Source organism: Acomys minous (assembly GCF_964271855.1).
Source record: "Acomys minous genome assembly, chromosome: 14".
Lineage (NCBI taxonomy): Eukaryota > Metazoa > Chordata > Mammalia > Rodentia > Muridae > Acomys > Acomys minous.
In genome coordinates, this window is record NC_140496.1 from 16,554,724 (window position 1) to 16,567,937 (window position 13,214).

Genomic DNA, 13,214 nt, shown 5'->3' on the forward strand with positions numbered 1-13,214 from the left:
TGATCTTGAACTTCTGATCCTCTTGCCTCCACATCTGGAATGCTTAGCTTACAGTGTACAGCACCACACCTGGGGTGTGAGGTGGTGGGGTTGGACCCAGGGTTTCCTGTGTGTTAGGCAGGCACTTGTAGCCCCAAGACTAAATCCACAGATTGTGAATCTTCACAGGTGAAAATGCCACTAAGCACAGTCGCCTCACTGGGGCTCCTGTCCTGTTGCCTAGACCCACTCCTGCTCCTCTCCACACTTGGACTGTTTGGTGGGACTGGGGACAAGGTGATCCTTAGATAACCCAGGCTGTCCCTGTGACCCTTTGTTTTAAATGAGTGAAACACATTTGTGGTCATGGGCCATCCACCAGCTTGGAGGCCTCCCAGGCACCAGGGTCTTTGAATCTGTCCTGGGACTGCCTTCAGTTAATAGTTGGGACCCCTTCCTGTGTCATTAGGGTGGGCACTGAGTTTCCTAGCCCAGCTCCTAGAAAGGCTACAGGGGCATGGCTCTCCAGGACCTGTGCTCCTGTCCTGCAGGGGTCTTGTCCACAGTGCCCTGGGTACGCTGGGCAGTACCCACACTCATGAGCACTGTCTATCAGGGCAGCTGTCCTTTTCCCACGGCTTAGGCATTACAGGCTAAGACCATGATAAGGGACTTGGCCCCTGCTTCTGTTCAAGGTCTCCGGATACCAGGGAGGGTGGCTCTTGGCCCTTTCTGGTTGGCTAGGGTCACAGGGACTGGGTAGGGCTTGAAGACCCTAGGGGACATAAAAGAGCCACAGACTAGGTGAGCCTCACTTCCTTGACCAGCAACATGGCATTCCTTTGGCTCTTGTCCTGCTTTGCCCTTGTAGGGGCCTCCTTTGGTAAGTGCTGGGGCTCAAGGTGGCTGGACAGGCCATTTCATGGTGGTGTCACAGGGGGGTTATTCTTTTCTCTTTCCTTTTTATTTTTTAAATTTTATTTATTCTTTTTTTTTTTCAGGATAGAGTTTCTCTGTGTAATAGTCCTGGCTGTCCAGGGCTCACTCTGTAGATTAGGCTGGTCTTGAACTCTCAGAAATCTGCCTGCCTCTGCCTCCTGAGTGCTGGGATTAAAGGCATGCACCACCATGCCCAGCTCCTTTTCAATCTAAAAAGAGGGAAATAGTGACTAAAAACAAAATGGCTGCGTAAAACAAAGTGGTGCGTGCCTGTAGTCCTAGACTCAGGAAATTGATGCTCCTTGCAGGTACAGGTTTGTGTGTGTGTGTGTGTGTGTGTGTGTGTGTGTGTGTGTGTGTGTGTGTGTGTGTTCCTGATCCTCCTGCCTCCGTCTCCCAAGTGACAGGATTACAGGCCTGTGCCACCACACTCAATGTCAGAAGACTCTTCTGTTTTGGTTTGTTTTGTTTTTATTGCTATTGCTTATTTTGCTCTGAAACACCTTCTCACCCTCTTGCTCAGCCTGGCAGCTCTTGGGTTTGAGCAATTCTCCTGCCTCAGCCTTCAGAGCAGCTGTGTCTACAGGCGTTTGCCACTGATTCCAGCCTCAGATGCCTTTTAAAAGCTGAAAACCCAGATTCAGAGGAGCTGCCCTTCACTGCCTCTCTCCTGTACTAGGCACTGCTTTTCCAGCTTATACAAATGCACATGTGACTATAAATCCATAAGCGAAGAGCATTAAAACCAAATCAACAGTGTTTGACTGTGTCAGGTGGACAGTGTGCTCCTTTTCCACTCAGAGTGCTGGACATCACCCCATGTTGCCATGGAGACCCAGCTCACTCAATTAAATATACTCTGCTGTGGGAAAAGCTAGCACCCTGATTTCTCACTTTTTGGCTCTTCTATAAATAGATGATTGTGACTTTGTGGGGGCATATCAGTCATCAGTGAGGGGTCTTGTCCATTTCCTGGTCTCTGTGCACAAAAGAGACAGGTGCTGACCCTTGAGCATGTCAGGAGACTTCAGAAAAGAGGCTGGGCATGGGGTCACACTGCTCAGTGCACAGGCAACCTGCGGAGCCTCAGCCATGATGTGCCAGCTGCTGTAGCAAGTGTGTCCTGGCCTGCCCAAGGTGCCTGACTGTTTGCTCAACTTGTTTCCCTCTTTTGTGATGCGATCTTTCATGGGGAAGAATTAACGCCCCCTTTTCCTTTCTCTCTCTCTCTCTCTCTCTCTCTCTCTCTCTCTCTCTTTCTCTCTCTCTCTCTCTCTCCCTCTCTTCCTCTCTTTAAGTTGAGACAGGGTCTTGCTATGGAGCCCTGCCTGGCCAGGAACTCCCTAGGCTGCCCTTAAACTCAGAGGTTTCCTGCCTATGTCAGGAGTGTTGAGTTTAAAGAGGTACACCAGCACACCTCCCACAAAGTCTTTCTTTTTTTTTTTTAAAGAAAGAGAGCAGGTGGTGGTGCACACCTTTAAAACCAATACTCAGGAGACAGAGGCAGGTGGCTCTGTCTGTGAGTTTGAAGCCAGTCTGGTCTACAGAGTGAGTTCCAGGACAGCCATAGCTACACGGGGAATCCCTGCCGCAACTCCATATATATAAATAAGGAACCAAATTTCCCATAAGGAACAGTTTCTGAAATAGGCAGGGCCCACAGGAATGGCCAGCCAGGAGGCTGAGCCAGACAGCCTGATAGTCCAGCCTGCTTTCTGCCCCTTCCTCTGTGGCATGCCTGGATGGGGCAGCTGTGCCTCTTTCCATTCCTGGGAGGAGAAGTGGGGTCAGCAGCTGGGCATGAGGGATCCCTGAGGCAGGAGGCTAAAGGACAATCAGATGATTCCAGGGGAGGTGGCTTGGTCTCAGTGAGTTGGCCGAATACCCCTGTCTCCACAGGCTGTGGAGTCCCTGCCATCCAACCCGTGCTGACCGGTCTGTCCAGGATCGTCAATGGAGAGAATGCTGTTCCTGGCTCCTGGCCCTGGCAGGTGTCCCTGCAGGTGAGCGAGGGATTCTGGGCACAGGAGCTCACGTTCTAGTGCAGCTGTGGTGGGAGGCACTGACCTTCCTTCTCCTCCTCCCCAGGACAGCACTGGCTTTCATTTCTGCGGGGGCTCCCTCATCAGTGAAGACTGGGTGGTCACTGCTGCCCACTGCGGGGTCAAGTGAGTCCTAGACTACCTTGGGGGTTTGCTTCCAGCTTTATTTGGGGCTGGTGGTGGGGATCAGAGCCGTTCTTCATGCTCGCCCCGTGTGTCTCAATGCCCAGGACATCTGATGTGGTGGTAGCTGGAGAGTTTGACCAGGGCTCTGATGAAGAGAATGTTCAGGTGTTGAAGATCGCAAAGGTATGCAGGCTGCTGGATGGGGGAGGGGCTCAGCCCACAGGCTGGGGAGAAAGGCAGGAGGGAGAAGGCCCTGGCTGCTTGAGGGCAGGAGCACAGGGCAGCTGGGGCTGGGTCTTTCTGGGCCTGTTCTAATGGGGCCAACAGGAAAGGAGCTTGTCCCCTGGAGCTTGGCACAGCCGGGCTCCGACCCACCCACCCCACCTCCAGCCCACGTCCCCCAACTCCTCCCAGGTCTCAGCTGAGCTTCTGGTCCCCACAGGTTTTCAAGAACCCCAAATTCAATATGCTCACTGTGCGCAATGACATCACCCTGCTGAAGCTGGCCACTCCTGCCCAGTTCAATGAGACCGTGTCTGCCGTGTGTCTGCCTAGTGCTGACGATGACTTCCCTGCTGGCACAGTGTGTGCCACCACTGGCTGGGGCAAGACCAAGTACAATGGTGAGTGTGCTAAGGCCTTGCTTCAGCAGGAGCTTCTGTTGGTTCAGGTTGCCCAGACATGGCAGGCTTTTCCTGGTATAACCCATAGTGTTTTTATTTTTCCTTTTTCCTTTCTTCTTCTAATTCTTCTTCTTCTTCTTCTTTTTATTTTATTTTATTTTTTGTCTTTCCATTTCCACTATTAAATCTTTCCATTTCTTTTTCTTTTTTCCTTTACTTTTTCAAGACAGGGTTTCTCTGTGTAGCCTTCGCTTTTCTGGAGTCTGTCTGTAGACCTCAAACACACAGGGATGTGCCTGCCTCTGCCTCCCAAGTGCTGGGATTAAAGTCATGTGTCACCACTGCCCGGCTTCCATTTCTTTTTTTAATCATTAATTTATTTTATTTCATGTATTTTGGTGCATTGGTATTTTGCCTGCATGTATATAGGTCTGTGTAAAGATGCCAGATCCTCTGGAACTGCAGTTGAGACAGTTTTATTATGCCACGTAGGTTCTGGGAATTGAACCGGGGTCCCCTGGAAGAGCAACCAGGGCTCTTAACCACTGAGCCTTCTCTCCAGCCCTATCTTTCCATTTCTTAATATGAAATACGTTAATTAAAGCTGGGCATGGTGGCACACTTTAATCCCAGAACTTGGGAGGCAGAGACAATTGCATCATGTGATTTCCAGAGCAGCCAAAGCTGTATAATGAGACGCTTCTGAAAAATTAAAAATTAACAAGGGGCTGGAGAGATGGCTTAGAGGTTAAGAGCACTGACTGCTCTTCCAAAGAACCTGAGTACAATTCCCAGCAACCACATGGTGGCTCACAATAATCTATGAGATCTGATATCCTCTCTGGAATGCATGCAGGCATAACATTGTATAATAAATATATAAATCTTTAAAAAATTAACTAGCAATCTATAAAAGTAACAATTATTATGTGTCAGCTAAGACTTACTATTTCAAGCTTAACCAACATAAACAAAGGCTGCTGACAAGATGAGGCCTGAAGGAAGCCTTTGCTCAGCAGGAGGTCTTCTCTCTGACCCTTGACCTGATTGTGAGTCCCATCATGGGTCTCTAAGACTCCAGAGGGTGGGGCCATGCTCTCTTGAGATCTTACACACCCACTAGACATGGCCACACGGGACCTAAGGGCAGCTCTGCCTGAGGCCCCGGCCCTGCCTCTGGTGGAACCTGACAGCAGCTCCCCCAGCAGATGACTGAAAAAGGACTCGTGGTGGTATCCAGCAGGCTGGTGGGCCTAGGGACCCTGACTGCATCTCCTCTGTCCCCGTAGCCCTGGTGACTCCTGACAAGCTGCAGCAGGCAACCCTGCCCATCGTGTCCACCGCTGACTGCAAGAAGCACTGGGGTTCCAAGATCACCGATGTGATGATCTGCGCAGGCGCCAGTGGTGTCTCCTCCTGCATGGTACAGCCTCTCGCCCCACCCACTCACACCCCTGCCCAGGCCTGGGTCAGCCCACTGGGGATCACAGGCCCCTGGTGTTCTGTGTTCCCATGACCCTCTGCCTTTCTCTACTGAGCCTCATTCCTTCCCAGTACCCAGAAGAGAATGGGCTGATGCTAACAGACACCCCTGGCAGGCATCTCTGCCCAGATGGGTGCTGCACCGCTGCCTATAGGGTACCCAACTCTTGCCACCAGCAATGTGAACTGCGTGTGTCTCCTACTCACAGAGGCGAGCTAGTTGTGTCTCTCCAGGCGTACTGGAGCACAGCTAGGACTGTCACTGCGACCCAAGGCACTCCCCTACACTTTCCCTTGCACTCCGCCAGGTCTAGGTCTTCTGGTCAGGCTTGGAGACAAGTCTGTTTCCTTTCTCTGCAGGGTGACTCCGGTGGCCCCCTTGTCTGCCAGAAGGATGGAGTGTGGACCCTGGCCGGCATTGTGTCCTGGGGCAGTGGTTTCTGCTCTACTTCCACTCCTGCTGTGTATGCCCGAGTCACAGCCCTCATGCCCTGGGTTCAGCAGGTCTTGGAAGAGAACTGAGTCCATGGCTCTGGTCTCCCCGTGCAAGCATCTGCAATAAAATCATCTCATTAGAGCGCCGACTCTCTGTGTGTCTTTGTGGTCCAGGGGTCATGGGACTGGAACTAAGCCTGGCATCTACCAAGGGGTCCTATTGCTGGTCCCTTTCTATCTCCTCCCTTGCTAGGTCAGAACTCAGGCTATTCTACTGCAATAGCTAGACCCACAGCATCCTCTGGAAGGCAATAGTCCTTGGCCAGACTATAGCATCCACAGCCCTAAAGAGTTAGTCACCTCAGAGTCATAATGGCCAAATGGCAAACCCCATGCCATAGACACCCTTTTTCTGTTGGCTCCTTCTCCCCACACCCTAAGTGTGCCCTCCTGCCTCAGACCCCGTCCCTGCCCTGTGTTTGTTCCAGGCTGTCTGTGAGCTCCAGGCCTGGGTGTGAACTCACTGTATGTGTGTGAATGTGTGAGGGAGTGTGTCCCTTGTGTGTCTGTGCACTATGTGCATGCGTGCCCCCAGAGGACAGAAAAGAGCGTCAGAGCCCCTGGGACTGAAGTTGCAGGCAGTTGTGAGCTGCCATGTGAGTGCTGGGAACTGAATGGAGGCGCAGCTGGTGCTCTTAGCTGCTGAGCCAACCCTCCAGATCTGCTCTCCTGCAGCAGTGACCTCTTAGGCTTTGCATGTGTGCACGGGTCTGTTGACGTAGACATGAGGAGGGGTCTGGTCCAGTGTTGTCATTACCTTTACTGAATCCTAAACACTCTCACCTTGGCCAGTGGGAACTTCTTCAATGGGGCTTGAGTCAGGTCCACATAGTCTTCCCGTTTCCTTGCTATATGACGTGATGCCAGCCTCCCACCTGGGATTTAACAAAACACAGTAGGAAGTCATTTCCTAGTCCTGGCTGTCTTTGAACATGCAGGTCTCTTGCTCATTTGGTTGAGGATGGCCTTGAGTTTAAATATATATATATTTATGCAGGGGAAGGGAGTCCATGGCAGATGCTAGTCGAGGCCAGAAGAGGGCATCAAATCCCTCAGAGCTTGAGTTTACAGGCAGTAGCTAGCTGATGGATGTGCGTGCTAGGAACCAGACTCAGTTCCTCTACAGGAGCTGCAAGCACTCTTAACCTTTAGCCACAGCTCAGCCCCCAACCTTAAACATCTGCTTCTCCTGCCTGCCCAGTACCCGCTTGTGCCCCCACGCGGGATGCTTGTGGTGCAGGGGATGGAAGCCAGGGCTTTACGTAAGCTAGGCAGACATTGGGCTTGATGACACGCAGGTACGAATACGTCACCCATCTTGACGTGAGTTAGAACAACTTGAGTCCTAAGTCCAATCACAAGGCTCTTAAGAGAGAGGCTGAGGGAGATGGCACACAGAGAAGGACTTGTGACAGTGGAGGCAGAGGCTGCTGTGCTGCTGTGACAAGAATAGAACACCATCAGTTCCAGAGGCTGAGGATGGAGGGACATGGCGTCCCTCTGGCCTTCTGACCCTGAAGCCGTGATCTCAGTGCAGTGAGGTTGGTAAGGAGCTTTCAGCCTCCGGAATGCCGAGAGGATACACAATTTTTAATCTCGGTCACAGCAGACTTGGGAAACCAGTACTCTGAAGATTTGTTTTTGTTTGTTTTGTTTTCATTTCTCCTAAGTCATTTTTAAAATTTTCTTTTGGGTTTTTCCAAGACAGGGTTTCTCTATAGCTCTGGCTCTCCTGGAACACTCTCTGTAGACCTGAGGCTAGCCTCGAACTCCCAGAGATTCATCAGCCTCTGCCTCCCTAGTGCTGGCATCAAAAGGCGTGGAAATAATCTCTTGTGTGCTGTATGGAAGCATTTCTTGTCAATAAAAAGCTGGTTGGCCTATCAGCTGAGGCAGGAAATAGGAGGTGGGACTTCCGGCAAAGAGAGATGAATTCTGGGATAGAACCGGAGGCAGGAGAATCGCAAGGACTCTGAGGAATACGGACTTACGAAAGTGAGGAGAGGTAACCAGCTGTGTGGCACACATAGAGTAGAATAAACTGGTTTGGTTTTGTTTTGTTTTGTTTTTTTAAAAGACTAGGCGTGGTGGCACACACCTTTAACCCCAGTACTCGAGAAGCAGCGGCAGGTGGATCACTGAGTTTGAGGCCAGCCTGTTCTACAAAGCGAGTCCAGGACAGTCAAGGCTACACAGAAACCCTGTCTCGGAAAAAAAAAAGTTTGAACTAGTTGGGGAATGAGCCAAAAATCATGCTTCACTTTCCTTTTCCACCACGCCAGGCGTTAACTTTCCTTCTCGTATTTTCCATTCTTTCATATCTTGGTGCTTCAGATTAGGGTCCCTCCCCCACGTACTTTTTCTTCAGCTGTTCAACCTAAACCATTGTGTTCTTAGATTTTGGTGTGTGTGTGTGTGTGTGTGTGTGTGTGTGTGTGTGTGTGTGTGTACTTTTCCACTTCAGAGTGTCTGTGTGAGTGTTTTCAAGACTGTGGACGGCTCACGCTTTACAGGCCTGAGGACTTTGGATGCCCAGAATCCATGTAACTGCCAGGTGCGGGCGGTGGCAGATGGGGGAATCCCCAGAGTAAGCTGTGCCAGGCTGGTCTCAACCCTAAGCTCTTACGGCCTTCTGCTTAGCCCCTGGAAACTGCAGCTATAGGTGTGACTGAGAGACCCTGCCTCAGTGAACAAGGTGGGAGAAGGGTGACTGAAGATCTAAGTTGGTTGGTTTTTTTTTTTTTTTTTTTTTTTTTTTTTTTTTTTTTTTGAGACAGGGTCTCTGTGTAGCCTTTCCTGTCCTGGACTCACTTTGTAGTCCAGGCTGGCCTCGAACTCACAGAGATCCACCTGCCTCTGCCTCCCAAGTGCTGGAATTAAAGGCCTGTGCCACCACGCCTGGCTTCTTTTTTTTTTTTTTTTTAATTTTATGTATATATGTGTTTTTCTGCATGTATAATCTTTATGTGCCCCAGAGACCTGAAGAATCAGATTCCTTGGAACTGGTTGTGAGCAGCCATGTAGGTGCTGGGAATTGAACCCAGAGCCTTCAGTGCTCTTAACCTCTGACCCATCTCTCCAGCCCCTTCTTTCTTTTCTTGAGACAGAGTCTCAAGTGGCCTGGGCTGGTCTCAAACTCCCTGTGTAACTGAGGCTGTCCTGACCCTCCTGCCTCCACCTCCCCAGTGCTGCGATCACAGGTGTGAGCTACCACACCTGGCTTTGAATATGACAGAATCTGTGGCAGTCTTTCTTTATGAGGTCCCTTTATCATGCAAGAAGATTTTCTCCTAGCCTCCCGTTTCTGAGTGCCTTTAATAGTGAAGGGAAGTTGGCTTTGTCCAAGGCCCTTTCTGCATCCCCTACGATGGTCATGTGACCCTCTTCCTTCTGTCTATTGACACGGCACATTACACTGATTGATTTTCTCGTGTCCACTCACCCTTTGCACACTTGGGACAAATTCCACTTGGTCATGGCACATGATCCTTTTAATGGGCTATGGGATTCACTCAGAGAGTGCTTTATGGAAGATTTGACTTTGTCTATATTGATCAAGGAACATTTGGTCTGTAAGTGCCCTTTCTTGTGATGTAATATTCTTTCCCAATTCATCCCTGAACGCCCAGTTTATGCCCAGCTGAGCTTCATCCCTAGGCTCTGGGATGTGTGTGTGTGTGTGTGTGTGTGTGTGTGTGTGTGTGTGTGTGTGTGTGTGTTATTGACTTATGTCCTCTTGCCCTCACAGCAAGCCCTCTTACCACCGAGCAGCCTTCCCCCTCTTCCTGTAGTGCACTTTCAACGGAGCACAAAGTGCACAACTCGGGAGCATGCGCTTAGATGAGTGTCCTAACCTGTGCACACATGTTTGCTGCTCCTGGGAGCCCCAGGGCTGTGGCAGCCAGTGGATTGACTTTCACGCCACAGCTTCCTTCCTGTGCTGCACCCAGTGTAGTGTGATTCAGGACACATCAGGACATGGGAGCATCCGCCACCTCAAATTTGTGTGTGTGGTTTTTCTTTTGTTTTTTATTTATTAGTATGTATACAGTGCTCTATCTGCATGTGCACCTGCAGGCCAGAAGAGGGCATCAGATCACATTATAGATGGCTGTGAGCCAGGTTGCCAGGAATTGAACTCAGGACCTCTGGTAGAGCAGTCAGTGCTCTTAACCTCTGGGCTTTCTCTCCAGCCCTTGTTTTTTGTGGCGTTTGTTTTGCTTTGTTGTTGTTGTTGTTGTTGTTGTTGTTGTTATTTGAGACGGGATCTCACTTTGTTGCCCAGGCTCTCATCTCTCTGCCTCAGCCCCTGAAAACTGGAACTGCAGGTTTACAGGGTGTCAGCCATCTGTTTTCCCTCTGGGTAAATGGAATCTTTTCTGAAATCTGAGGAATTTACCTCTATTATTTGACTTTATTTATCCCTTCTTGGATTCCTGCTATGTAGGTACTGGCATTTGACCTGTTTTTTTTGGGGGGGGGGGAGGGCGTGTTTCAAGACAGGGTTTCTCTCTCTGTGTACTTGGCTATCCTGGACTCACTTTGTAGACCAGGCTGGCCTCGAATTCCCAACAATCCGCCTGCCTCTGCCTCCCAAGTGCTGGGATTAAAGGCGTGCGCCACCACCGCCTGGCTGGCATTTGACCTTGTATCTTTCATATCACTTTGCTGTTTCTGGAGTGTCCCTTCACCTGACCTAATTTACTAACTTATCCAATGCATTCATTTTATTATGAGCTCCTCTATTGCTGTTGCTGTGATCACAACAGATTGTTTTGTTGTCTGTGTGTTGGTGTGTTTTGTGACAGAGTTTCACTGTGTAACTTCGGCTGGCCTGACACTCACAATGGAATCCATTCTGTAGACGAAGTCATGGCAATCCTCCTGCATCAGCCTCTGAGTGCTCAGATTACAGGCCTGATCTATCTACCATTCCTGTCAAGGGCACACCTGTGAGAGACTTCCTGCTTGGTGCGAAGTGGGTGAATCCACTCCAGTCAGACCTTAGAGGTAGGAAGACACACACTCACCTCTGATCCGGATCTGAAGGCGGAAGACACACCTTTAATCTGAGCCACACCTTCAGCTGGAAGCCTATATAAGGACATGGAAGAAGAAAGGTTTTTGCTTGCCCTCAGCTTGCTAGCACGTCCATTCCTTCACTGGCAATAGCGCCTACTCCTTAGCATCTACAGAAGACCAGCTGAGCCATCCAGCCTTGTGGGACTGAGCAACGACTAGTCCCGCCTCCTTCTCGGACTTTCTATTTTTATTTTTTGGGGGAGTTTTTCAAGACAAGATTCTCTGTGTAACTTTGGACAGCCTAGACTCACTTTGTAGACCGGGCTGGCCTCGAACTCACAGCGATCCACCTGGCTCTGCCTCCCGAGTGCTGGGACTACAGACGTGCGCCACCAGCTCCTTCTTGGGCTTTTGGTCACAGCTAAGCATTGTTGATTAGCTGGACTTCAGCCTGTAAGTCATTCCCTTTTTATATAGAGAGAAAGAGGCTCATTCCATAACATCAGTGACTGTAGAGAACCCTGGGTGTTACGCAGGGTTTCTCTGCGCCACCGTGGCCTTGAACTCACAGAGATTTACAAATCACGTCCAGGACAGCCAAGGCTAAGAGACCCTGTTTCAAAAAGCAACATCAACAAAAAGAAATTATCAAATAATAATTTTTTCCCCAGACAGGGTTTCTCTGTGTAGCCTTGGCTATCCTTGGCTTGCTGTGTAGACCAGGCTGGCCTCGAACTCACAGAGATCCGCCTCCCAAATGCTAGGATTAAAGCTGTGTGCCACCACGCCCAGCTTCTTTGATAATTTCATACAATATATTTTGATCATATTCAGCCTTTTCTCAGATCCACACCCCCACCTCCAACAAGAGTGCAAGTTTGTTTTTTGTTTGTTTGATTTCTTTATTTCTTTTTCTTTTCTTTTTTTTGGCTTTTTTTTCCAAGACAGGGTTTGTCTGTGTAACCTTGGACTCACTTTGTACCAGACTGGCCTCAAACTCCCATCAACCCGCCTGCCTCTGCCTCCCAAGTGCTGGGATTAAAGGTGTGTGCCACCATGCCCAGCTTGCTTGTTTTTTTCAAGACAGGGTTTCTCTGTGTAGCACTGGCCATCTTGAACTTGCTTTGTAGACCAGGCTGGCTTCGACTTGAACTCACAGTGATCCGCCTGCCTCTGCTTCCTGAGTATTGGGATTAAAGGCGTGTGCCACCACACCTGCCTTAAAAGTGCAAGTTTGTAAGTCCCAGTAGTGCCGTAGGGAGAGTTCTTGGATCCAGAGAGTTAAGGACACGTATCTTGTTATTTTGATAGCTTTTTTATATACAAATAAATATGAAGTGTGATTACTACAGAAACAGAACATCAAACAAATCCAGATCCATTTTCCCTAGGCAAGTTCTTAGGTTCAGGGAGCCTGAACATAGCAGTTTTGAGATTGGGTTGCCACCTGGTGGTCAGTATGAAAATTGCATAACCGTTTTCTTTTCTGTTTTTCGGTTTTTTGAGACAGGGTTTCTCTGTTTATTAGCTTTGGCTGTCCTGTCCTGGTCATGTGCTCTGTATTTAACGCTTACAAAATTTACAACAAAAAAGCAGACACGCCTGGTGTGGTGGTGCACACCTTTAATCCCAGCACTCCGGAGGCAGAGGCTGGCGGATTGCTTTGAGTTCAAGGTCAGCCTGGTCTACAAAGCGAGTCCAGGACAGACAAGGCTACATGGAGAAACCCTGTCTTGGGGGGGGGGGGGAGGGGAAGCAAACTCAAGATGGGTGTGGTGTGTCATGTATGTAATTACAGCACCAGAGAGGCAGGGGTGTGGAGTGGGATATTGTGGGGGAGGCAGATTACCCTCAGTTTAAGGGTAACCTGGGGCTGGAGAGATGGCTCAAGCTAGCAGTTACGAGCATGGTGCTCTTTGGCCAGACCTGGTTCATTCCTTTGAGCACCACATGGAGCCTCACAACCGTCTCTAACTCTGGTTCCAGGAGATACAATGCCCTATTCTGAACTCAAGGCCAGCCTGGGCTATGCAGTACATCTTAACCTAGCTTGAGCTACAATGTGAAACTATCTCAAGACAGAAAAAAAGAAAAGAAAAACCAGTCATATTGCCAAATTAATCCAAATATACTTAACACCTAGAAGGGGAAAAAAAAAAAAACTAGCACTTGGGAGGCAGAGGCGGGTGGATTTCTGCGTGTTCGTGGCCAGCCTGGTCTAAATAGTAAGTTCTGGGACCGCCAGGGCTATATAGAGAAACCCAAGCAAACCAATTAGGGGCTGCCTATTGGCCTGCCCTTGTCTGCACGTGTTAGACAGGCCCTGCGCCTGGTTCCCCTCACAGGTGATCTTGCTGACTGCCAGCTGAAATATATGAAGTCAGAAGACAAAGCGCAGCTGGAGCGCGCCTGCTTCGTGCTCACGGAAGATACTCCACACAGCTGCTCTCCTGCTCCCATCCGAGACGGCAGGAAGTCGGTGTTTTTGTGGCAGAGAGCATTTAGC

At 49.7% G+C, this 13,214-nt stretch overlaps 1 protein-coding gene across 1 annotated transcript; it reads left to right on the top strand.

Moving 5' to 3' along the window:
* Positions 1–496: 496 nt before the first annotated feature.
* LOC311583092 (chymotrypsinogen B-like) lies at positions 497–5,756 on the top strand (the record flags this gene model as incomplete). The annotated part of the gene is made up of 9 exons (XM_084756419.1): positions 497–553; positions 851–862; positions 1,911–2,055; positions 2,818–2,921; positions 3,007–3,086; positions 3,191–3,269; positions 3,529–3,709; positions 4,999–5,132; positions 5,552–5,756. The coding sequence occupies 9 exons, from the start codon at positions 497–499 to the stop codon at positions 5,711–5,713; spliced, it is 954 nt and encodes a 317-aa protein (XP_084612545.1). The 3' UTR covers positions 5,714–5,756.
* Positions 5,757–13,214: the final 7,458 nt, after the last annotated feature.